The sequence below is a fragment of the Camelina sativa genome, chromosome 12 (genome assembly GCF_030686135.1).
Source record: "Camelina sativa cultivar CO46 ecotype springtype chromosome 12, ASM3068613v1".
In the NCBI taxonomy this organism is placed as follows: domain Eukaryota; kingdom Viridiplantae; phylum Streptophyta; class Magnoliopsida; order Brassicales; family Brassicaceae; genus Camelina; species Camelina sativa.
The window spans coordinates 21,581,731-21,607,760 of NC_141891.1; the positions used below are offsets into that span (position 1 = coordinate 21,581,731).

General features: G+C 39.4%; 3 protein-coding genes and 2 pseudogenes across 5 annotated transcripts; 3 read left to right on the top strand and 2 right to left on the bottom strand.

Annotated features, from left to right (window-relative positions):
• Positions 1–287: 287 nt before the first annotated feature.
• Positions 288–2,162, top strand: LOC104733750 (putative serine/threonine-protein kinase PBL24). The gene is made up of 4 exons (XM_010453303.2): positions 288–808; positions 922–1,111; positions 1,221–1,612; positions 1,790–2,162. The coding sequence occupies exons 1-4, from the start codon at positions 548–550 to the stop codon at positions 2,042–2,044; spliced, it is 1,098 nt and encodes a 365-aa protein (XP_010451605.1). The 5' UTR covers positions 288–547; the 3' UTR covers positions 2,045–2,162.
• Positions 2,163–5,577: 3,415 nt separating this feature from the next.
• Positions 5,578–6,964, bottom strand: LOC147930864 (uncharacterized). Its single transcript, XM_087477065.1, has 2 exons — positions 6,167–6,964; positions 5,578–6,105 (listed from the first exon to the last, which is right to left on the bottom strand). Exons 1-2 carry the CDS (start codon positions 6,962–6,964, stop codon positions 5,578–5,580), a joined length of 1,326 nt encoding a protein of 441 aa, XP_087333191.1.
• Positions 6,965–20,728: 13,764 nt separating this feature from the next.
• LOC104732452 (NADPH-dependent aldehyde reductase-like protein, chloroplastic pseudogene) lies at positions 20,729–21,561 on the top strand (annotated as a pseudogene). The gene has a single exon (XR_015574263.1). The product of XR_015574263.1 is annotated as an NADPH-dependent aldehyde reductase-like protein, chloroplastic pseudogene (transcript).
• Positions 21,562–22,404: 843 nt separating this feature from the next.
• On the top strand, positions 22,405–24,150 carry LOC104732451 (large ribosomal subunit protein uL13x-like; annotated as a pseudogene). The gene is made up of 4 exons (XR_015575266.1): positions 22,405–22,717; positions 23,353–23,470; positions 23,570–23,657; positions 23,816–24,150. The product of XR_015575266.1 is annotated as a large ribosomal subunit protein uL13x-like (transcript).
• A 35-nt stretch (positions 24,151–24,185) lies between these two features.
• Positions 24,186–25,911, bottom strand: LOC104732450 (uncharacterized). The gene is made up of 2 exons (XM_010451998.3): positions 25,720–25,911; positions 24,186–25,285 (listed from the first exon to the last, which is right to left on the bottom strand). The coding sequence occupies exon 2, from the start codon at positions 25,176–25,178 to the stop codon at positions 24,288–24,290; it is 891 nt and encodes a 296-aa protein (XP_010450300.1). The 5' UTR covers positions 25,179–25,285; positions 25,720–25,911; the 3' UTR covers positions 24,186–24,287.
• Positions 25,912–26,030: the final 119 nt, after the last annotated feature.

A 26,030-nucleotide genomic window follows, 5' to 3' on the forward strand; every position in this document is an offset into this window, starting at 1 on the left:
CTTTCAGAATCTGAAAAAACTAATGAAGCCAGCTTTGGTATATACTGGATTGAGTTATTTATAAGCATCTGTTAGTTATCTTGTAGCGATATATTACACTTATTTAAGCTAAATAAGAAACCATGTAGATAACAAAAAAAAAATTCTAAAATAAGAAATTCACCATCAATATATAATTTATTATTGGAAAATGTTAGCAAAGATTCTCTGTTTTATTAATTTCCTCAAACCCTAAGCGGTTTAATGGTCGTTTTATAACCAAAACAAACAACCTTGTCACATCTCTCATCATGAAGTTGTCTTGTTCGTTTCTATTTCATCGTAGAAACATGTCTTCTTTCTTGAGAAACATCTGACGTTCAAGAACAAAACATAATCAAAGTCTGGATAAATAAATTAAAACAGGGTCTTGTAGTATCTCTGTCAAACTTTTTGTTTCTCTTGTGAACCCCATCATGAAATTTCTCAAGATTTTTTCATCTTAAACTAAACAAGAAAGATCCTACAAACCTAAGTTTTTAGCTGAGATTTTGAATAATCTTTTGAAATGAGTTGTTTCTTGAGTCCATCGATGAACAACAAAAGTAGAGAGGATGAAGGCTCATCGATGGCTGTTCCGTATGATCGGAGGCAGATAGCAACACGGGAAGCGGTGACGATGAACAAAGAATCACCAAACAATATCGAGGCAGAGAGTTTCACATTTCGTGAGTTAGCAACCGCGACAAACAGCTTCAGGCAAGAGTTCTTGATCGGAGAAGGAGGGTTCGGGAGGGTTTACAAAGGAAAGTTGGAGAAGACAGGACAGGTAAAAATAAAGTAAGAAAAAAGAGAGAGCTCCTTTATTAATCAATGGCTTTTGTCTAAGAATCCAGAGACAACAAGACTACGTACTATTTGTTTGTTAAATGGTGACTTTAGGTGGTGGCTGTGAAGCAACTTGACCGTAATGGATTACAAGGGAATAGAGAGTTTCTGGTTGAGATATTTAGGTTGAGTCTTCTTCATCATCCCAATCTTGCCAACCTCATTGGATATTGCCTTGATGGAGACCAGAGACTTCTTGTTTACGAGTTCATGCCTCTTTGTTCCCTCGAAGATCATCTCCTTGGTATATTTTCCTCAATCCCTTAACCGGTTTCTTTTGCTCACTCCTTGGTGTTGGGAATTTAGAATTTTGTATTATGATCGTTACCGGTTTAATCATCTAACTGAACCAGATGTTGGAGCGGAACAACAACCACTGGATTGGAACTCTCGGATACGGATTGCCTTAGGAGCCGCAAAAGGCCTTGCGTATCTCCACGAAAAGGCAAACCCTCCGGTGATATATCGAGATTTTAAATCGTCAAATATATTGCTTAATGAAGATTTTGATGCAAAATTATCAGATTTTGGTTTGGCAAAACTTGGTTCGGTTGGAGACACACAAAATGTATCTTCCCGAGTTATAGGATCTTACGGTTATTGCGCTCCCGAGTATCAGAAAACCGGTCAGCTAACGGTTAAATCCGATGTTTATAGTTTTGGAGTTGTGTTGTTGGAACTCATAACTGGTAAACGAGTTATCGATACAACGAGAACGAGTCATGAACAAAATCTAGTTACTTGGGTAACTCTCTTTAACTTCTTGATAAATTTTCGTATTTATCAGCATATATGGGGTATTCAAAAATTGGATTGTTTAGTGACATTGAAGCTTCTTGATTTCCGCATGGACCAATAAAAACCTATTCGAGCCTTTTATGCTTTTAATTCATTAACTTTACCATCTATAATTTATGTTTAGGCACAACCGATATTCAGAGAACCAAATCGATTCCCAGAGCTAGCTGACCCACTTCTCCAAGGCGAGTTCCCTGAAAAAAGTCTGAACCAATTTGTAGCAGTAGCGGCAATGTGTTTGCATGAAGAACCAATAGTTCGACCATTAATCAGTGATGTCGTCACCGCCTTGAGTTCTATGAGTGCAACAACCGGTTCACCTCCCCGTACAACGGGTAGTAATGTCCTTAAGACCGTGGAGGACCAGGGCGTGTTTTAACGTGAATCAGCTCCAAGCTCGTTACTATTACAAAAATTTTACCAAACGTTTCCAAATTTAGTTTACGTGTTTTCACCGTCATATATATTTTATAACTATTCACGCCATGATTCTTGGATTTTTGGACACAAACGCCATAATATTTCCCACAATAGAAATTACAAAATATTTAGCAACAACTTGGTAGTCTCCATTTTTTACCGCTTATTGAATATTTTCTCCTAGTTAAGAATAGTTAAGAGTTCTAAGATGTTTTCATACAACAGTGCTATGGACACGGACATAAACCATAGAAAGTCTAACTTAGGCGGGCCACTATAAATCCTACAACAGTTGTAAGATGTTTTGTCCATTTGACAAGGTCCCTCACTCCTCTGGTAACTTGACCATATCTTTGTTTGGGGGCCTTGGGCAATAGAATCAGCATAATCATAACCACTTGATATTGTGCAGTCTTTTTAAATTGTGCATTTTTTTTATTCTTTTGAATAGATGGCTAGCTGTGCTTGAGGCGTACTTCAAATTAAGGGCCAATTTGTGTACCAACCAAAAACACAAATAAAATTAAAAATATAACACCATATTCAAAAAAATTAGGAGATGAGGATGAAGGTAAAGTAAAATTACCATTTTAGTGTATTGTGGTAGTGGAGAGTGTGAGAACTGAAATCAATTCTCTCCTTCCGAAATGATTCGAATGCGGAGGAGCTTATCACCGTTTAAGAGTTCCGAATTGAATTGAGAGAGTTTTGAGAATTTATACTATATTGCTTGTTTTTGAATATTTGTTCGATCCCTTACAAAAGACTCCCCCCTTACATATTTATACCGACCAATTCATTGTCTAATTAATGCATAATTAATAGGGCACGATTTGCGTATCCTAATTAATCCTCTTGAATGCGGGAATCTTTGACCAAGCCCGAGCTGCGAGCTGACCAACGCGAAGCATCTCCGCGCTCTCCTCCTTTCTCCGGGCCTGATGGGCCGATCAGTAATACGCTCTTGGCCCATTAGACGCGCCCGGCCTAGGCCTTTTGCCTATCGCCCGAGATGACAGATCGTGGGTACAACAGTTGTCCCCCAAGTCTCCCGAGCTGAGCAGTTCGGGGGACTTTTGACCTTCAAGCGATCAATTTCGGGAAACTGAATATTCCCCATATCTCTATGATTTGATCGTGGTGATGATGAGATTTGCTTTCCCGAACAAGCTTCGGGGCCCACTAGGTGGCGTGTTAGCTATAAGAGAGAGAGAAAGCGGTACGAGACCTTTCACTTCCCCATGCAATCATTGCTCCCGGCTCCGTGTATAAAGGTAACCTCACCCGATTTCTCCCTTCCACTTTTAATTCTCAGTTTTTCGTTTCTTTTTGCTCTGCGATTTCTCTCCTCTCCTGTTAGTTTCTTTTCTTTCGCCGGAAAGTTCTTCAACTTCCCTCCTCTTCTCACACATATTACTCGAAAGATATGTCTCCTCCGAAATCTTCATCGGGTAAAGCCGCAAAACCTTTGATTCCGAGCGTATACGGCCCTCACCAGCCATCAATTCTCTCGGCAGAGAATATAGCCGAGATTAGAGGGTCCACTGGGATTCCGCCGGAGATCGAGATTAAGTTCCGGAGACTCACGAGTCCCCGGAGAGTCCTCCCCCAGGGTATTGCTGCGCGTTTGAGATATTCTTCTCTGCGTGCGGTCTGTCATTTCCCCTCCCCAAACTCATCGTAAAGATGATGTTCGAACTGGGCTTCGCTCTCCCCCAGATGTGCCCGAACTTCATCCGAACCGTCATGTGTCTTCAAATTCTGGGGGAAGAGTTTGACTACAAACTATCCCTGGCCAACTTTCTTCAAGTGTACACGGTGAAGACAGGTCGCACCAAGGGCACGCTCTACGTAAGTCCGCTTTCCGGAGTGAAGGTCTTCGACGACCTTCCTGAGAAAGATGAGAAGTGGCGGAAGTCTTACTTTTTCTTCCCGGTCAACGAGCTCACTTTTGGCCACCTCACAAGTTCACACATATCGAAGTGGACTTCGAAAATTGGTAGAACGGTGCTCTTAGTTAGGTGTCCTTAATATATTATTTTTCTTTCTGTTACTTACTCCTTGTCGTTCCTGTCTCAGATCACTTCGAGCACGGGTTGCTTTGCCCTACTTTTGTAGAGTTTTTCTCGCGGTTCTGCAGCCAGGGTCAGATCGCCTGGGACTCATTTTCGTGTGAAAGGATTAGAGAATCCACAGCGCGGCTCAGGGGACGTTCTCTCGTTTGCTCTGACCCAATAAGCACTTCGGAGACGAATTATAGAGAGGAAAGGGCCTGCCGACTCGCTGAGAAGGAGGCGAAGTTGAACATGGTGGCAGCGCTTGCCGAGGGCAAAGCTCGCCTCCCTAAGAAGTCTGTCCCTCTACCCCTGAGGTAGACGGGACTTCGGCACCCCATGCTGGCCCTTCCGAGCCTCTTACGGGGGCTTCCGGGTCCCTGTCCAGTTCGCCCGAGCCTGCCGTAATTGTTGTAGCGGACTCCAGTGACGAGCCGCGAGAGGTTATTACTCCCTCCGCCGAGGTCAGCTCCCAGCGGGCGGACTCGTCCAAAAAGAGGAAGGAACCTGAGACTTCCTCGTCTTTTCGTGAGAAGAGCCGAGCTCGGACTGGTTCGTCAGGAGGCGAGCGAAGTAAATCCAGCTCGAAAGATAGGGACTGCAAAAGTGCATTTCGTGGGGTCAAGCTTCATCCCGAACTGATTCAGGATGTCGAAGCAAACTTTCAGATCCGCGAGATGCGAGCTAGCTTCCATTGACTTTACCAGCATGTCATCGATGTAGACTTCCATGGTCTTTTTCGAGCTGGTGTTCGAACATACGGTTTACCAGCCTCTGGTAAGTTGCTCCCGCATTCTTTAACCCAAAAGGCATCACCTTGTAACAATAAATCCCGCGGTCCGTAATGAATGCAGTCTTCTCCTGGTCATCCGGGTTCATAAGGATTTGGTTGTAGCCGGAGAAGGCATCCATGAATGACATCAGCTCGTGACCCGAAGTGGACTCGACTAGCCTGTCGATATGCGGAAGTGGAAAGCTATCCTTGGGGCATGCCTTGTTCAGGTCGGTGAAATTAACGCAAACTCGTGATTTTCCATTCTTCTTTTTTGACTACCACCGTGTTTGCGAGCCATTCAGGATACTTCACTTCGCGTATCTGTCCCGCCTTCAGTAGGCGTTCCACCTCTTTGTTGACGATTTCAGCTCGCTCAGGACCCAGCTTCCTTTGCTTTTTCTTTACAGGTCGGAACGTCGGGTCCACATTCAGCTCGTGGGAGATAACTTCTTGACTTATACCGGACATCTCGTCTACGGACCACGCGAAGGTGGCCATATTTTCGTTTAGGAAGGTTATCAGACTGGCGCGGAGCTCGCTATCCAATCCTACTCCAATCTTGATTTCCTGATCCGGAAACTTATCATTGATGAAAATGGACCCAGTGAGGTCACCTTTTAACTGCTTCCGAACTGGATTCTTCGGGACCTCGAGCTGTGGTTGCTATTGAACCAGGAGCTTGTGACTTGCGAGATAGCAGCTCCTTGCCGTCCTTTGGCTTCCTAGAATCTCTCGGACTCCTTGTGGGGTCGGAAATTTGACGCACTGATGGTACGTCGAGGCTACTGCCTTCATCTGGTAGAGCCAGGGAGTTCCCAGAATAATGTTGTAGGCCGCAGGTCGGTCAAAAACCGTAAATTTAACCACTCCTTGAGTGGACACCGGTAGCGTGATCGTGCCCAACGACATTGACGTCTCGCTTGTGAACAAGACCAAAGGTGAGGGCGGTCCCATGATGTGTTCTTTCCCGATACCCATTCTAGCGAGCATCTCGAGGAAAATCAAGTCCACCGAACTCCCAGTGTCAATTAAGATCCGGCAGACCTCATGGTTCGCCAAGTCAAGTGAAATGACGAGTGCGTCATCGTGCGGGGTGTCCAGCTCCTCAGTTTCCTTCTCGGAGAAAGAAACTTCAGGTAGATCGCTTGCTGCAACCTTAGCTCGCTTCGGCTGGGGGCTGGTGAGCTTCCGCTGATGGTCTTTGATCGCAGTGATGGAGTTCCGAAAGAGGCGCGATCCCCCCCATTATCACGTCGATTCTTTTCTTGGGGGTTTCATTGCCATCGGACTGCTTCGGTTTCTTTGAAGGTGGAGCATCTTCGTCCACCTCGGGAGTCGCTTTCTGCTCCAACTCCTCGATTGTTACATTTGGCATTTCTCCCGCCACATACTTTTCTGCGAGGAGGTGCATCAGCTTCTTGCAATCACGAGTGGAATGACTGTTGGTTTTGTGGAGCTCGCAGTACGTGTCCTCATCTCGGACCCACTTGTTACTTGGGAGTACACCACTCTTGGAGCGCGGTGAGAATGGAGGTTTGGACGGTGAACTCTTTGGAGAATTCTTTTTAGGAGATTGAGTGACTGCGAACGTGCTCGGCCCGGACTTCAGAGTCGTAGGCGGAGTCTTTTTGGCGGGCGCTTTGAACCGTGGTTTTCCTGTGGGCGGAGCGTTTTGTTTTTGCGCAGCGGCAATTTTGTCTTCCTCTGCGACTATCCAGTTTGATGTCCGGTGTAACGCGTCCTGAATGGTTGGGAACCGATTCATGGACAACTCTTCGCGGAAGCGAGATTCGTGCGAGAGGCCGTTCTTAAGCGCGGCCAGGGCTGTGGAGTCCGAGAGTCCTGGAATCTTGACCTGGATCTCCTTGAACTTTGTTATGTAAGACCGGAGAGACTCCCCAGCCTTTTGGCTTAAGTTCCAAAGCTGAGCATCTGTCACCGCGGTTTTGATTAGGCTTGAATACTGCTTGACGAACGAGGTTGACAGCTCGGTGAAATTTGTTATGGAGCCGGCTGCAAAAAGACGCGAACCAAAGTAGTACCGGTCCATAAAACATTTCTGCGAACAGCTTGCAGTACCCAGCGTCTGCTTCGTGAGGCTCGAGGTCCACCCGGCTATCTGTCAACAAGAAGGTCTTAAGATGATTGGTCGGATCCCCTTTTCCTTCGTAGCTCGAGAACTTAATTTTGCCAGTATCTTTGATGCGGACTCGGGCTATTTGATCGGAAAAAGGAGTTCGTCTCGACTCCTCGATCACTCGAAAGATATCCGGAGCTGAAGTGTTGCACTGTGCATCACGGACCGCATGTCCCGGATTTCGCTCTGCATGCAGAAGATCTCGGGATTGGTAACATACCCCGGAGTCGAAGTGTTTCCATCCACAGGGAGAGGAAGACGGATTGGGACCTCGGAAGATCTGGCGGAACCAGGATGAACCGGAGTGTGGCCATCGCCAACCAGCGGTGGCGCGGTTTGCTTATTGATTTGAGGTGGGAAAGAATCTCGCGGAGTGACATTTGCTGCTGCCACCTGCGAGGTGGAAGGTGGAGTAACACCGGAAAAATCCAAAGCACGTCGACGTGGGTTTTGGTCGGAGGACAGGAGATCAACCCGATCGGCGTACGCGCGGTGGGAGGCTGAGAGGTCAGCTACTGACGTCGTGACTTCCTCCAAACGGGTGGAGACCTGACCCTCCAAGCTGTCAAAATGTTCGGTAAGAGCGGCGGAGGCGGCTTGCTGACGATCGGACTTCTCAGACAAGTCCTACAAGAGCTTCTGGATCACCTCCAGGGATTCCTGATTAGGAGAATCGGTTGCCATAGTGGTGGTTGTGTGTAGTGGATTTGTAAATGAAGTCGGAACTAATGAGAGTCAGGCGATAACTCCCCTCCTTCTAGCGCCAAATGTGAGAACTGAAATCAATTCTCTCCTTCCGAAATGATTCGAATGCGGAGGAGCTTATCACCGTTTAAGAGTTCCAAACTGAATTGAGAGAGTTTTGAGAATTTGTACTATATTGCTTGTTTTTGAATATTTGTTCGATCCCTTACAAAAGACTCCTCCCTTACATATTTATACCGACCAATTTGTTGTCTAATTAATGCATAATTAATAGGACACGATTTGCGTATCCTAATTAATCCTCTTGAATGCGGAAATCTTTGACCAAGCCCGAGCTGCGAGCTGACCAACGCGAAGCATCTCCGCGCTCTCTTCCTTTCTCTGGGCCTGATGGGCCGATCAGTAATACGCTCTTGGCCCATTAGACGCGCCCGGCCTAGGCCTTTTGCCTATCGCCCGAGATGACAGATCGTGGGTACAACAGAGAGTAGTGGTGGCTGATGGTCGGTGGCGGAGGCCGGAAGAAGTTGCCAGCGGTGGTTGCTGGCGATGGTGCAGACGATTATGTCCGACCGCGGTGATTGGCGGTGGTTACCGATGGGGGTGACTGGCAGTGGTTGCCGGCGATGGTGGTAATAGAAATGGTGGTGGAGAAATAAAATAGTATATATTATAGTTTATATAGCATATATTACCTTTTAATGGTTAGTGTAGTTAGTTTTTGAGTTAAAAATTTTTTGTTGGCTATAGATATTAGAGCACATATTGAAGGCCCAATTAGTGTCTTAAGAAGCAGTCCATTAGCCCATGTGTTTAGGGTTTCCATCAAGATAGAATCATATATAAACTTGTGTAATGTGGAGAAGAGAAGTATCTTTGAGAGTTGCCTCTTGTGGTAACTCTCCTCTTTAATCATTATATGAAGTTAAATCAAATCATAATCTCTTGGTGACAATCTAGTTTATTCATTTTCACTTTTCTTTATGCACTTCAATAGAGCTCTATGAGCTATCTCATTTTTAGTTTTAGATTTCTCTTGGTATATTCAAATCAAATATACAAATGCGTGTGTCATGTGTGACGACTAAAACCAATAAGATCATCAGACATCAGAGTTCGAAATTTCTCTTAATACTATCTTCTCATTATTTTTCCTCTTATAAAAGATGAAAAATTACATTTTTGTGAAGAAAAAAAGAGATGAAAATGTCTCAAATCAGAATAACCGAAAATCATTTTTTTGTAAAAAGAAAAACGGAAAATCTTTCTTGATTCTTTTGATTTGCATCTGAACCCGTGATCACAGCCTTTGCAATATAGAGAATAGAACTACAAAATAGAGACAAAATGATAACGTGTATTTTTTTTTTTGTCAACCAACGTGTGGTATCTTAAGTAGTGGTATTGTAATTTTCCTTACTACGCATAAGTTTGATAATAAAGACAAAATGACGACGAATATGTTCATTCAGCTATAGATAAATAATTTGAAATCTAAAACTATGTTGTACTTTTTTGATCGCTAGTGGCCCGTACTTATCATCAAAGTATCAATAAACCGATAACATGAATGAAAACAAATCTAATTTCATCATTATCGTGTTACTGTTCGTAACTGCGAATATGTCTTCCACCACTGTGATCTATTAATGACGCCAACGACTAGAAAATAAAAATCATTCTGTGAAAGTGTGAGAACTAATGAATTATGAACGATCAAAATAAGAAGACACAGGTTTTTTTTAACTCTCTCTTGATTAATAGAAAATATGTTTACAAGTTTGTTTTAAACAATTTTCTAATCTCTCAAGACTTTTTCTAAAATTCTTTACAAATCTTAGAACTCTAAAGAAACCTCACAACCCTCTCTTAAGTTCTTAGCTCTTTTTTCTCTTAAAGCTAAAACTTAATGGTTAGGAAAACTTTTCTCTTGTTTGTGATAAAGCTTACAACAAGCCTTCGCACCCTATTATAGAACTAGACCTGCCTATTCTATTTCTAATAGGAATTGGAAAACTTCCTTTTTCTTTTTGATTTAGGAAATTTTCCTCTTACTTCATGTTTACATTCCTATTGTAAACATGAAGTCCTTTTCGAACTTCTAGAAACACCATGTGCCTTCCAAGCCTTTGTAAAGTCTCTTGCTTCTGGATCCTTCCTCGTTATATGCCGACATAGATACTTTCCTTATTTTGATGCTCTGCTCTTTGTACAAGTGTTCTATCCTTCTGAAGTAGCTTAACCACTTTGTTCAAACCTTGCATCTTCAATCTCTCCCTTTTTAACTTTGTGCTTCTCATGAATTTGTTCATTAGCTTGTCCACAAACATTTTCATGACCTTTTTAGACTTAAGACCAAAACCTCGAACAAAGTCTTAAATTAATAACCGATAGTCAAACTTCAAGTTTATCACCCACGACACAAAACAAAACAAGTTTAAACAAAATGAAATTAAAACGAGTTTGCAAACAAGAGGATAAAATGCTATTACTCCCCCATAATCATAGCTCCCTCAGAATTGTTGCTCCCCCAGAATTGTTGTTCTCCTTGACAAACCTTCTCCACCTGCTTGAGAGCACAACAGTTAAAAACAAACTCAAAGCATTTTTGACAAAGGATGGTTCTGAATCAGCCTGTGAACTATATCAGTTAGTCTCTAGAGTGCCTGAGCAGTATCAAACAATGCACCATATGTAATCTCCTCATTTTCTTGACCAATCTGCGGCACGCGAATGCTACCAAGTTGAATCACATCAGTCGTAGAAGAAGATCTTTCACCTGCTTGCCTTCTAGACGGAGAATTTAGTACTGGTTCTTCACTGACTGGAAGCAACTTGTGCTTAACTGCATAAGCATGTCCAGTTCTGACATCTTTAGTATAATACTCAGTCAACACTTCTTTTTCATCATTTGTCCATTCAAGCGGACCCTTCCGACACCTAAGTGTCTCAAAAATTGTTCTCGGAAAAACCACATAGCGAGTAGCATCACTCCAACTCATATCCATAATCTGATCATAAATTAGCTGCCCAAGATCAAATCGGATACCCTGAATTATCTTATAAACAACTTATCCTCGTTTAACTGAAGGATGATTCCTATGAACAGATGGAACCCAATTAAAAGCTACCAACATTAAAATAGCAGCAACCTCTCCATGCAAATTCCTCATCTCCAACTTCTTCCACTTCGTTCTGTCTCTGCCACTCAATACCGCTGCAAGTTCATCATTAGTCAACTTATCTACTGCTGCATCTGCTTTCTTTTCAGCTTGAGTAAATGGAGCAAGATTAAACGTTTCATTAATAGCACTAGGAGAAAACTCATACCAACGTCCTCTCACAAAAACCTGAATACCATCTCTAGCTTTCTCATTCGGCATATTAGCATAAAACTCGCACACCACTTCTTTAGCATACACAGAAAGATCTTGTACTGAACAATGCAATCCTAAATCCATAATTTAACTAATAAACCCAAATTCATCAGGTTGAGAGAAATCCAGTTGTCTCTCAGCCGTAATTTTTCTAGAGAAAAACTTGGAATACCTTGCTTGAGCAGCTTTAGACACAAACAGATCAGACCGAAACTTAGTCTTCGCACGAACATTCCTGCTGCTAGGTTCGTCAGCTCTCAATCATTTAGCCTTGGAAGTAGACCCCTTCCTTTTGACAGACACACCAGCAAACTGTTTCTTCTTCCTTTGTATCTCCATGTTACGCTCGAGTTGCTCCTGTACAAAAACCTCTTCAAATCCAAACTCATCAGAATCTGAGACCACTTCTTTGCCGTTTTCCTCTCCAAGAAACTCCATTTCCTCATCACTAGAATTTTCCTTATCGGATTCTCGATTAGATCCAAAGGACATGATTCGAGACTGTTCTTCATCATCACTTGCATCATCAGTTAGTTGAGGTCGATTTACATCACCATCGACCCGAGACACATGGGGATTTCTTCTTCCTCGCACCAATCCACTCCGATTTGTTTTCACCATCCTCCTCACCGTTTCTTTTTCCTTTCTCAAAAACAATTTCGATATACTCGATGCTTTGAAGAGAATATATTAATAATCTCAATATCTCTCCTATATCCATCATATTATAATCTTGAGCAATTCCTATTAAAAATATGAACCAATGATATCGGTTTTCTGATATGATCATGAGACCATCCAAGAAGATCCTTAAGCCTTGTTCAACACGAACCAAGTTGAAGATCAATTCTTCCAGCCAAACAACCATTTGGGATACATTCCATTTGCCAAAGGAGGTTAATCTAGTCGTTCACTTGAAGAGTTTTAGGACCAATTGGTTTAAGAGCTTCCAGAATTATGTATGGCAACCAAGTGTTGTTTCTACTAAGCCCAAGGTAAAGAAATGTTACAGCCCATGTTGTTTCTCATCAGCAAATTGGACCAAGGAGTCAAAGGGAAAGAAGTTCAAGAATGCACTTAATGGGTTAATTGAAGAGCTTATGGCCAAAGAGAACATGGGAATTTCTATTGGGGATGATATCTATCAAGTCCAGCCCACTTTGAGCCTAATACAAGTCCAAGAAAGCCCAAAATAATCACTTTATTTTGTGGTCAAAGAAGGATGACGAAAATGGAGTTCAACTCACCTTGGGAAAGACACCTTGGGAAGAGAAACATGCACCAAGGGTTGAATCTTCATTCAACTTACTATCTTTATTATCTTTTTAGTTTCAAGAACAATTAATACTTGGCTTTGTTACCAAGTTTCTTAAACCCTATATAAACACATGTAATCTCATTTGAGAATCATCAATCAATTTCCTTTTCATTTTATGAGTCTATCTCTTTGTTCTTTGTCTAGAACATTTCTTTGTTTCTTGGTGTGTAATATCCAAGCAACAGCCTCCTCTTGTTGGACTAGTGTGTCATATCTAGCAGTGATTGGAGTTGGGAATATCAGCAGCCTTCCACAACTGTTGTGCGACCCCTCAATCCATCAAATCTCCCTTGTTGTACCTTGTACCCTGGCGAGTTTCTATCTTTTCTAATCCGGCTGAGTGATCATCGAATTTGGGCGTATCAAGTGGTATCCGAGCAACACTCTAAGCTTGGTCTATTATTCTATCATCTTCTCATCTCTCCATCTTCTTTCATTCATTTTCTCATCTCTTCATCTTCTATTTATGTTTTATTTTTATTTCTTTACTTTGATAAATAAATAAAAAAAGAATAGTATCCGGATTTGAGGGCAAATCCTTTTTTTCAAGAGGGAGAGTATGATATGATAATGGGAAGCGTCAGAACATGTGTTCGTTGTTTGATGCGTATCTGCTCAACCACGAGGAATTTGTTCCTAAAACCACTTGGAGAATGTGCTCAGCTCAATTACAAAACTACTCGAAGAAGAATCAGATCAAACAGAGTCCAGATGAAGGAGTTACGCAATTTACAAAAACAGGTGATCTCCAGCTTACGCGAATTCAGACATACGGCCATTCAAAAAAGGATTCTGACCAGACCAGATTGAATTAAACTACAAACCAAATCGTTCTAGAATCTTGGTCCATCAGAGAAGCCCAACAAAGTGGAGTCAGCCCAAAATCAAGAAGAATAGAGAGATTTTCGTCCATTCTCAAAACAACATTTATTTATGTGGTTTTCTCTCTCTTACACACACTTTAGAGATTGAATTTCAATTCCCAAGTTGTTAAATGTTATAGGAAATTGTTGTATGTCCTCTATATGAGGCTTAATTCATGAATAAAAAATAAGTTTTTTTTTGTTGAGTAAAAATCAGAGAAGTTTCTCTCTTTCAAGATGTGATATCTTGTAATTTTTGGAACTCCATGTTCATGGTGCGTCATATCTATGCTCATGGTTGGTTCAGACTTATCATAGATCCTTTCACAGATCTTTGTGGCGTCTCTCGATCCATCTCTCTATCCATTCCTTGTTGGTGCGTCATATCCAGCAAGTTGTCGATCCCTTTTGGTGTGTAATATCCAAAGAATCGATCCACCGGTATATCAGGAGTCTTCCGCAGCTCTTGTGCGACCATTCGCTCCACATCCTTTGATACTTTGGACTTCACAGTCTCTTGGATGCAAAGTTTATCCCTTTCACCACCTTAGAGTGTCGACTCCTTGGGAGAATCATATCATTTTCTCCTAAACCACAATTAAATACCCCACACCAATTAAATTATCTCAAAATTTAGCTGTACCAAAATCCAATTACAACATCCTTCTGTACCAGCTCTCGTGTCATCTTGAGTATAACTCACATCTCACAAACTCCAATTGAGTTTCGTAAAGTTGAAAAACGATTGAAGTCCAAAGCTTTGGTAAATATATCAGCTAATTGTTCTTCAGTGTCAATATGCTCAATCAAAACTTGCCTCCTTTTAACAAGTTCTCTGATGAAATGATGTCTCACATCAATGTGCTTAGTTCTTGAATGTTGAACTGGATTCTTAGAAATATCAATTGCACTCTTATTGTCACAATACACTTGTAGCAATCCTGAATCCATATCATAATCTGCTAACATCTGCTTCATCCATAGTAATTGAGTACAACAACTCCCTAATGCTATATATTCTGATTCAGCTGTGGACAGAGATACTGAATTCTGTTTCTTACTCAGCCAAGCAATTAGATTATTTCCCAAAAGAAACATCCTCCACTAGTGCTCTTCCGATCTGTTACACTCCCTGCATAATCTGCATCACAGTAACCAACCAAGCCTTTATTCGATCCTTTAGAATACCAAATCCCAAGATCGATAGTCCCCCTTACATACTTGATAATGCGCTTAACTGCTTCAAGATGTGATTGTTTTGGGCTTGACTGATATCTAGCACACAAACCTACACTGAAACATAAAGCTGGCCTACTAGCAGTAAGATACAACAAACTTCCAATCATTCCTCTGTATTGCTATAACATCCACATCTTTTCCATCGACATCTCTTGACAGTTTTAATGAAGTACTCATAGGTATCTTGGCTTCTTTACACTTACTTGAAACTTCTTAAGGAGTTGTCTTGCATAAATACTTTGTGAGATAAAAATTCCTTGATCACATTGAGTAATCTGCAACCCAAGAAAGTATTTAAGCTCTCTAACCAAACTCATCTCAAATTCTTGTGTCATGCTGCTCACAAAGTTGTCCACCAACTTCTTTGAAGTACTCCCAAAAATAATCTCATCAACATAAATCTGAACCATCATGATGTCATCATCTTGCTCTAAAATAAATAAAGTCTTGTCCACACTTCCTCTATTGTAACCATTTTCCATAAGAAAACTAGTTAGCCTTTCGTATCAAGCCGTTGGAGCTTGCTTTAATCCATAAAGAGCTTTCTTTAACTTGTAAACATACTCAGGCTTAACTGGATCTTCAAAACCTTTGGGTTGTTCAACATACATTTCCTCTTGCAAAATCCCATTCAGGAAAGCACTTCTAACATCCATCTGGTATACCTTGAAATTCAGAATACACGCCATTCCTAGAAATAGTCTAATTGATTCAAGTCTTGCTACTGGAGCAAATGTCTCTTCGAAGTCCATTCCTTCAATCTGCGTATAACCCTGTGCAACCAACCTTGTTTTATTACAAACCACAACTCCACTCTCATCAATCTTGTTTTTGAAAATTCATTTAGCTCCAATGATATTCACATCTATTGGTCTACGAACTAGCTCCCAAACATCATTACGCTCAAACTGTTCTAGTTCTTCCTCCATGGCAATTATCCAGAAATCATCTTGAACAGCTTCTATGTGATTCTTTGGTTCAATCATTGACACAAAACACTCAAAGTAGACGGTTTCTAGTGCTGCAAAGTAACTAGTCATCTTTTTAAAATCGATCTGAACTCCCCTAGTCTTCATTCCTTCATTTATGTTTCCAATAACATCTGATACGGAATGATTTTTGTGTACTTGTTGTGTCTCCTTCTTCTTTAAGCTAGACAAGTCTGATTCAAAATCATTTTCACCTTCTTTAGTCAAATCTCCAGATTTTGCATCACTATCTGACTCTTCTTCAATATTCTTAGCCCCAGAGTGATCATCGAACACCACATTTACTGACTCCATGATCAAACATGTGCGTTTATTATAAACCCTAAAGGCTGTACTACTTTCAGCATACCCAAGAAACATCCCTTCATCACTCCTTGAATCAAACTTGCCAAGATAGTCTTTGTCATTCAGTATATAGCACTTGCATCCAAACACATGAAAATAACTTAAATTTGGTGTTTTGCCTTTCCATAATTCGTATGGTGTTTTGGATGTATCCCGTCGAACATAAACCCTGTTGATAATATAGCATGCAGTGTTCAAAGCTTCTGCCCAAAACTTCTTAGATACTTGATTTCCATGAATCATTGCCCTTGCCACTTCTTGCAATGTTCTGTTTTTCTTTTCAACAACTCCATTCTGTTGAGGGGTTCTAGGTGCTGAAAATTGGTGTGTAATCCCATGTTGTTCACAAAACTCTTTCATTGAGTCATTCTGAAATTCTCCATTATGATCACTTCTAATTTTCTTGATTCCTCCTCGTTCATTTATCAGCTGAAATGCTAAGATTCTGAAGCTGCCAATTGTATCAGATTTCTCACGAATGAATCGCACCCAAGTTTACCTTGAAAAGTCGTCCACCAACACAAACACATATTTCTTTCCAGCCATGCTTTCAACCTGCATTGGTCCCATTAAATCCATGTGAACCAGATCTAATACTGATTTTGACTGAACATCTGGAACCTTCTTATGTTGAACCTTGACTTGTTTTCCTTGATTACATGGGCTGCACACCATCCCATCTTCTCCTTTAAGTTGAGGCACTCCTCGTACTATCTCTTTATTCACCAAGGTAGTCAGATTTCTTACATTCATATGCCCAAGTCTTTGGTGCCATAGATTCATATTGCCCTGAGCACTGTAACACTTCATTGGATGCCTTTCCCACATATAGCAATTATTTCCCGATCTTACTCCATATAACTTGACATTTTCTGAATCATCCAAATCTTTGCAATCAACTTTTGTAAATAAAACAGTCAATCCTTCATCACATAGTTGACTAATACTTATCAAATTTGCCCTTAATCCTTGAACTAGATATACGTTGACAAGTTTTGGCAATTCTGAATCATGAGTTGTTCCTTTTCCTTCTATAATCCCATGACTTCCATCGCCAAATGTTACTTTTCCTCCCTTTAGTTTCTTAACATCTTGTTAATCACTCTTGGAGCCTGTGATGTGTCTTGAACATCCACTATCAAAGAACCAAGGTTCAGAATCTTCTAGTTCCTTTGTGATTAACGCCATGTTACATCTAAACCCAGCTTCAAGGTTGGTTTTCATCTTCGACTGATACATATCAGCTTTCTTAATCCAGAATTGATTTATGTAACCATTCCAATAGTACTTTCCTTGACGCTTCAAGTTATAAATCTTCTGCCAGAACTTGGGACAATATCGTTTGAAGTGTCCTATTTTTCGACAAAAGTAACAGCTCAATGACCTATTCATCGGGACTTTTTGTGTTTCTAACTCTGATTGACATACTCCAACATATACAAAATTGGTTGTTCCTGACTTGGTCTTGCTGCCTTCAGTAAAACCTAAGCCTCTATGAATTTTTTCAGTTCTTCCATAACTCTTTTGTCAAGCTGTTTTGTTCCTTCAAACATATGGATCTTCTTGTGTTGTTGATCTAGCTCTGTTTGCAACCTAGCAGATTTTTTCTTTTCTTCATTGAGTTCTTCTTCAAGTCTGTCTGCTTTTGCAGATAATACTAGCTTTTCTTTCATCAAATCCAAAGAATCTTTGGCAATCTTTCTTTCGTTTTCTAACTCAGCCTGAAGTGTCATAACTAGTGCTTCTAGTCGAGTTTTTTCTTTCTGCAGTTCTTGATTTTCTTTTCCCACTGTTACAAGTGTATCACGTACCTCCTTGTAGCTTTGAATGATATATGTTTCATCTTTGTTCTCTGATTCTGACTCGGTTACCTCATCTCCGTTTTCAAACTCTGTAATCCCTACCATTGCTACTAAATTTATGAGCTCCTCTTCACTACTGCTGTTATCTTCTGATTCATTCTCAATGTTGATCATTGACCTTTCCTTTTTGTTTGTTGAATTACTAACACAATCATCCTGAGAATGTCCAATACCTCTACAGATTGAGCACTTTGTTTCTCGTAGTTTGATTGTAGGACATTCACGAATGAAGTGACCAAACCCCTTACATTCATGACACTGCATATTTTTTTTCCTAGAAGCTTTGTTATCCTCTGTAGTTTTTCTGAAATATGTTGTCCTCCTTTGTGCTTGACTCTGCTCTACCCTCTTTAGTGCTCGATCAAATCTGCGAACAAGTAAACTTACTGGGTCCTCTATATTAGTTACATCTGAATCTTTATTTGCGACCAATGCTAATCCTTTAGGTTTTTTAATTCCTTCTAGTTCCATCTCATGAGCTTGTAACATACCAACTACCTCTGCAAACTTGAGACTGTCTAGATTATGAGACATAGTAAGTGTTGTTTTGTAACCCATGAACTTTGAAGGTAGACACCTCAAAAACGTTTTTACAAGCTTTTGATCTTTGTACTTCTTTCCGAGAATTAAAGCTTCTTGTGCTAAGGAACTCAGCTTCGAACTGAAGTCCGAAATCGACTCATGTTCCTCCATCCTGAGATTTTCAAATCTGGAAGCCAACATATCTTTCCTAGAGCTCTGCACCTTTGTTGTTCCTTCGTAATGAACTTGTAAAATATCCCATGCTTCTTTAGCAGTCTCACATCCCTGAATTAATTCAAATTGCTTTCTCCCACCACTGCAATGAATGACACTTAAAGCTCTGGAATTGTACTTTGATCTCTTTTGCTCTTCCTCCGTCCAGTCTGCCTCAGGTTTTGGTTTTCGCTTACCAGTTTCATCTTTGATAGTTGGTTCCTCCCATTCCTCTAAGATGGTCTTTCGGACGAGACGATCAATTCCTCCTATTATGGATTTGATCCTTAACTTCCAGAAACCATAGTTTCCATCAGCCAAGACAACCTTATTGTTGTTGATCAGATCTCCATAGCTCTCCATCTTGTCCACATAATTTCACCCGTAGTATTCCGAACAAGTGCTGCTCTGATACAAATTGAAAGTGTGAGAACTAATGAATTATGAACGATAAGACACATGTTTCTTTGAACTCTCTTTTGATTAATAGAAAATATGTTTACAAGTTTTTTCTAAACAATTTTCTAATCTCTCAAGACTCTTTCTAAGATTCTTCACAAATCTTAGAACTCTAAAGAAACCTCACAACCCTCTCTTAAGTTCTTAGCTCTTCTTTCTCTTAAAGCTAAAACTTAATGGTTAGGAAAAATTTTCTCTTGTTTGTGTTGAAGCTTACAACAAGCCTTCGCACCCTATTTATAGAACTAGGCTTGTCTATTCTATTTCTAATAGGAATTGGAAAACTTCCTTTTTCTTTTTAATTTAGGAAATTTTCTTCTTCATGTTTACATTCCTATTGTTAACATGAAGTCCTTTTCGAACTTCTAGAAACACCATGTGCCTTCCAAGCCTCTGTGAAGTCTCTTGCTTCTGGATCCTTCCTCGTTATATGTCGACATAGATACTTTCCTTATTTTGATGCTCTGCTCTTTGTACAAGTGTTCTGTATTTTGAAAGCTTCCTCGTTATATGCTTAACCACTTTGTTCAAACCTTGTATCTTCATTCTATGTTTGTTCCTAAAGTAAGCTTTCATTCAAGACTAAGGCGTTGAGAAAACCTCTTTTGTGGAAGTCATTGGTCTTAAATTCTTAATAATATTGTAATAACATAAGACTATAAGGGTCCGAATGGTAACCGGGGATTTAGTAGTGCGGGACAAAAAATTTATTAGTGCGGTACGGTTAAACTGCGGTATATGCGGGACAAATGGATTTGCAGGACAAGTGTGGTTATTACAGAATAAGTGGTACAAAACAATGTTTGATTGGTGAAAAACTATTTGCGGTACATTTTCTTAAAAATAAATTTTGTATAATCTAATAAATCTTTAACAATTGTAATTTGATCCATTAAACAAAATTTAAAAATTTATGTACATTACGTATTATAGATATATGTTAGTAAAACATATATTAATAATTAGTATAATTGTAAATTATTTTATTGGTTTGTGTTAATCAAGAAAATTATATCTTATATGGATTTGTATACTTTATCTCTTATAATAATATTTATATGAATAAATTAGTAAATATTTTGTTATTAAATTAAAATTTTATTACAGTACAGTAATATACTTCATGTATTAAGAATATTTATTTATAAATAAAATACATAACCTATTAATTTAATAAATTTTTAAATTCAAAGAATATAGATTAATAAACATTAAACCACATGACCACTTATATAATTAATATACAATTAAAAATATTGAAAAACATTTTATTAATGGGTTGAAATTCTACTAAAGAGTGATTAAAATTTTATTAGCTATAGATATAGATGTAACCTATATATAGCAAATTCAGTTAACTAACAAAAAAAGAGAAAAAAAAATTTCAGTGGTCATCGCGGTTTTAAAAACCGCTAGATAATTTATTGATGTTCTTAGAATAGCGGTTTAGTGTACTTTCTTTCTAAAAATCCGCAAATACTTTTTTCTGAAAACTGCAAAATGTGAATTGTTTTGTTGATTGGTGAATAAAAAGTGGTTTTCACTTTTTTCTTCTCAATACCGCTTTTTGTGTGTCTCCAATTAAGATGATCAGGTTAAATGAGTGTAACGCATACACGTCACTGCTTACGTATAACAAAAACAAATCTCAAAATAAGACTGTTGACTCGCCGTCCATGTGGCTGTATCTGAAGTGATAAAGACTAAAGTGTCCCTTTTGATCCACCGATGTCACTATTATATCTATAAATGTGATCCGTGGTCCCTTTCTTCTTGTTTATATCAAAATTTAGAACAAACGAGAAATGGAGAATAACACAAGAAGCTCATCATCTCTCCCTCTGGCCGGGCGTGTAGCTATAGTGACTGGAGCCACCAGAGGTATGGGCCGTGCAATCGCGATCCACCTCCACTCTGTTGGCGCAAGAGTCACCATCAATTATGTCTCGAGCTCATCAAAAGCAGAACTCTTGGTTTCAGAACTAAACGACTCATCTCAACCAAAGTCAGCAATTGCAGTTAGAGCAGATGTATCAGACCCTGAACAGATCAACAACTTGTTTGATCAAACCGAACAGGAGTTCGGATCTAAAGTTCACATCCTCGTGAACTGTGCAGGTGTTTTGGATCCAAAGTATCCGACAATAGCCGAGACCACACTGGAAGATTTCGAGAACACATTCACAATAAACACAAGAGGATCTTTCTTGTGTTGCAAGGAAGCAGCTAAAAGGGTTGTGAGAGGAGGTGGTGGAAGAATCATTATGATGTCTACATCAATGGTTGGTGGTCTCTCACCGGGTTATGGAGTTTATGCAGCATCAAAGGCCGCAGTGGAGACAATGGTGAAAGTGTTGGCAAAGGAGTTGAAGGGAAGCGGGATTACGGCGAATTGCGTGGCACCAGGGCCGGTTGAGACGGAGATGTTCTTTGCCGGAAAGAGTGATGAATTGGTGAAGAATCTTGCAGGGGCTTGTCCTATGGGGAGGATTGGTGAGCCAAAGGATATTTCGGAGATTGTAGGGTTTTTGGCCGGTGATGGTGGGGAATGGATCAATGGTCAGGTTATTAGAGCCAATGGAGGCTTTGTTATTTAATAAAATTGGGGTATTCAAGTAGTTTAGGCTTTTGATTTTTGGAACATATTTGCCTTCCACAATGTGATGAAAATTGCAATATTGAATCGTACTATTAGTGAATTTTTTAAAAAAAACATACAAGGGAAAACTTAATCGAACAAAACTTTAATCAATAAGTGAAATTTGCAAAATAACCATGAACGGATCACTTATTTATGTATATAATATCAGAGGCTAAATTGTAGTTAGAAGATAGCCAGAAATAGAGTGTTTTTTTTTTTTTTTTTTTTTTTTTTTTTTTTTTTTTTTTTGTCTCAAATGCGTTGTTGTCTTGCCCATTTTGTCATTTTGTTGTTATGTTGAACTACTTTAAAGTCAATGTGATGAGGAGTGGGTTGATGCTCCCAAGTCCTAAGAGTATTCGATTGTCCCATTGTTACAAATATGTAGTATTGATTTTATGAGATAAGGTCAAATCATATTCTTCTAGTCATCGATCCAGTCATTTCGAAAAATTTCATGATCGTCTTACCTTATCCTGAAAGTCTAAAAACGTTAAACCGAGGAACTAGATCAACCAAAGTTGTCATAGTTGAACCGAAGTAGAGTGTTTTGTTCGACAAAGCATACGACCAACCCCGAACCTTGTCATAACCGAATCAAAGTTATGTTCGGTTCAACTCAGTAAATAAAGAACTCCAAAAGATACAAAGAACCAAACCGAATTGATCCGAACGCCTAGCTGCAGTCAGCATTTTGTACCTAACGTATACACATTTCAGGATTCTTAATTTCGTGGGCCGAATTTGGGCTTTAAACCCATTTTTGAAAATTAAAGAAACCCTAAAGCCTTGTGTTGTGCGTTTATACATATTACGCGCAGCTCAAGTTTTGTCAGAGAGGAAGCTCAAGGGAAGAAGAAGATGGTGTCAGGGTCAGGGATATGCGCGAAGCGTGTGGTCGTCGACGCGCGACACCATATGAGTGGTCGTCTTGCGTCGTCACTTGCAAAGGAGTTGCTCAACGGACAGAAAGTGGTGGTCGTCCGATGCGAGGAGATTTGTCTCTCGGGAGGTTTGGTTCGGCAAAAGATGAAGTACATGAGATTCCTTAGGAAACGTATGAACACTAAGCCTTCTCATGGTCCTATTCACTTTCGTGCTCCATCAAAGATCTTCTGGCGCACAGTTCGCGGGTTAGTTCACTTGAATTTTCAAAATTTATGATCGGTTCAGAATATGATTTAATTGAAATGCTTCTAATTATGATCAGTTCAGAATCATGAGAATGCAAATGCGTTTTCTTTGCGTAGATTTCGAGTACTTAGTTATGTTTTCTCTTGTGTTTATAAGAGAAATAGCAGTTTAATTATGCAATTATGTTTTGTATCTTCAGTGTAAGTTATAGAAATGTAGCATTTATTATTTATACAAACTTTATTCCCCTTTTTGGTCTTTGGGGTGTAACAAAGATTGAATTCTGGATAATTTGATTAGTCCAGAGATATGGCAGCTCTCAAGTGTGTTATGTACGAAAATTAGTAGTTCAATTGTGCAATTATGTTTTGCATTTGATGTGTTAGCAATGAGCATTTCTACAAAGATTAAGTTTTTATCTTTAGTTTTTGGAGTTATTACAAAGAATTGAATTGTGAATATTTTGATCAGTTCAGAATTTGATTCTATTGAAGTGACAGGGCAGCTCATTTGTGTTATGTACTCTGCTGTGTGCGTAATAGGAATGTAGCATTTTTAGAAAGATGTTGCTTTTTTTTTTTTTTTCTTTTGAGTTTTGTGAACTTGATGTTTTGTTTTGTTTTTGTGGTGGCAGTATGATTCCACACAAGACCAAGCGTGGTGCTGCTGCACTTGCTCGCTTGAAGGTTTTTGAGGGAATCCCACCTCCATATGACAAGGTTAAGAGAATGGGTTATTCCTGATGCTCTCAAGTAAGTTCTCTTTGTTTTTTTGTGTTCTGTTTTGTTTCATGATTTGGTAATAGTTACTGTCCAAATGTGTGTTAATGATCAGCTGATTTTGTTAATCAGGGTTTTGAGACTTCAGAGTGGTCACAAGTACTGCTTATTGGGACGTCTATCGTCTGAGGTTGGCTGGAACCATTACGATACCATTAAAGTGAGTCTCTCGTGTTTAACTTTGAATAACTTGTTTCATTTTTTTGCTACTGCTAATCTGATATTTTTATAGACATAAATCTATTGATGATACAAAACCTGTTTGGAGAATTTGTTAGGTCACTGAAACTGATGTTTGGAGTTTATTGATTCTAACAGGAACTTGAGACAAAGAGAAAGGAAAGGTCACAAGCGACGTGTGAGCGCAAGAAGCAACTCAACAAGCTCAGGACCAAGGCAGAAAAGGTTGCGGAAGAGAAGCTCGGATCACAGCTCGATATTCTTGCCCCGGTTAAGTATTGAAGAAACCCGTCTAATCACCTCTTGAGTTTTAAAGCAAGTTCCGTGGAAGCCGAGTCTTGATTTTGCATCTGAAATTTTGTTTTCTTAGTAGTGTCAAAGAAAGAAGCCTCTCTTTTCATTACTCGATTGTTCTGCTACACATATGCTTTATTTATGTTGGTTCTTATTTCAATCAAAATAATGTTGTTTCATATGGATCCTTATTAATATTCACAAAAGTACCCCATTTAAAACTTCAAACTTCTACATTGATATTCACAAATTACACCAAATCTACACAAGCAAACATTGAGCAAAACAGAATCAACCAACAACCAGAATAAGAAACTTATGGGAGATGAATGAAAGATGAAGTAGGTGATGAAACTGAATCATGATCCTTGACTATCTCTCGAAGTTGGTTCACTATATCTTCCATTTGCTTCATCTCTCTGTGTTCTGCCACATCATCATCCCTCACCTTATCATTACTGTTATTATTATCCTCAATGACATGAACATCATACACAACCGGTTCTCTATCCTCAACAACATCGCTTGCTCTCTTCTCATTGAAACTATCGTCTTCCGTCCCTTGATCATCCTCACCAATGTGCTTGTAAGTCTCAAGTTCTTTCTCCAAAAAATGCTTCTCTTTCTCCCTCTTTAAAAGAATCTCCTTGAGTATATTCATCTCTTCCTCGTCATAAGCAAATTTCTCATCAATCATTCTCTCGTATTGCTTCCCTTCCATCTCAAGCGAAGCTTTATCAGCTTGTAGCCTCAGAATCATAGCCATAGCTTCATCAGCTGCTGACGCTGAAGCTGCTCTTTCTTCCTCCAGTTCCACCACTAAAGCAGCTTTGGCTACTCTCTCTTCCTCAACAGCTTCTTCCAAAAAACTCACTTTATCCATCAATTCCAAGTATTTATCTTTATCAAACGAATTCTTCTCTTCTTGGTCTTGTACTTGATGATGCAAAAGGCTTGGTCTAGTGGTAGCTAGCTTCTGGATTCTGAGTATGATTCTGAATGGCCAATCAAAGAGAAGTTTTTGGATGCAGAGATCACTGTTTCGGTACCCAAGAACTCCAGAACAGGGACAAGGCAAATACAGTAGCAACATATATGTAATAAAGACGAAAGCCGATACACATAGAAGACAATAAGCAAATGCTAATTCCATAAAACCTACCAAAATTCCATAAAATGTCAACCTATAACTTTCCGGGTAGTCCATTTTTTTTTTTTTTTGTTGTGGTTGCTCTCAATCAATCAATAAATACACTCTGAAGTCCACAAAGTGTAAAACCTTTACCAAAAATCTGGAGATCTGTGAATAGAAACCTAAATCAAGAAAATCAAGAAAAGGGGTATTAGCTCGTATAGACTAGGATAGAGATTTCAGGAAGAGTTATGAAACCTTAAACAAGATTTGAAATCTGATAACAGGGAAGGAGATTTTTATGAACTCTAAGACAATATTTATGTAGCCAAAACACAAATTCATAAAGTTCAAAGACAAGATTTATTCAAGAAAAGCTGAAAAAAAAATCTTTCAAGTAAACTTAGATTGTAAAAGCAAAAACAAAACAATCTGGAAAACGAAATCACTAATGAAACCCTAACGAAGAAAAAACTTTTTTACAAAGTCAATAATAAATTGCGTAGTTCAGAAGAAAAATTCAAGAAAATAAAATAGACAAAGAGAAAAAAGAGAAAAAGAAAAAGAGAAGAGGATAGAGATGGAGGCTTGGAGCTGAGGTCAAGAGTATAAACACCTGAGAAGTCTAAGGAGGAAAAAAGAGGAAGGAGCTTCGGAGTTCGGACAGAAAATCTTGGGTTCGTTGTTGTTTAGTTTTCTTAATTAAACAAAAAATGAAGAAAAAAAAAAAAAGAGTCGGTAATAATTTTGTCGCTTAGTTCACAAGTTCTCCAGATAATCAAAATGAGATGGATCCACGTGACAAAACAAATTGGGTAGCTAGAAGCCTAGGAACTAAGTAGCTTAAACCCCAGTTTTAGAAATGGTAGGCGCTAGTCGGGAGGTCAAGTTAGGCCTAGCAATTAATCAATTAATTGAAAATTATAC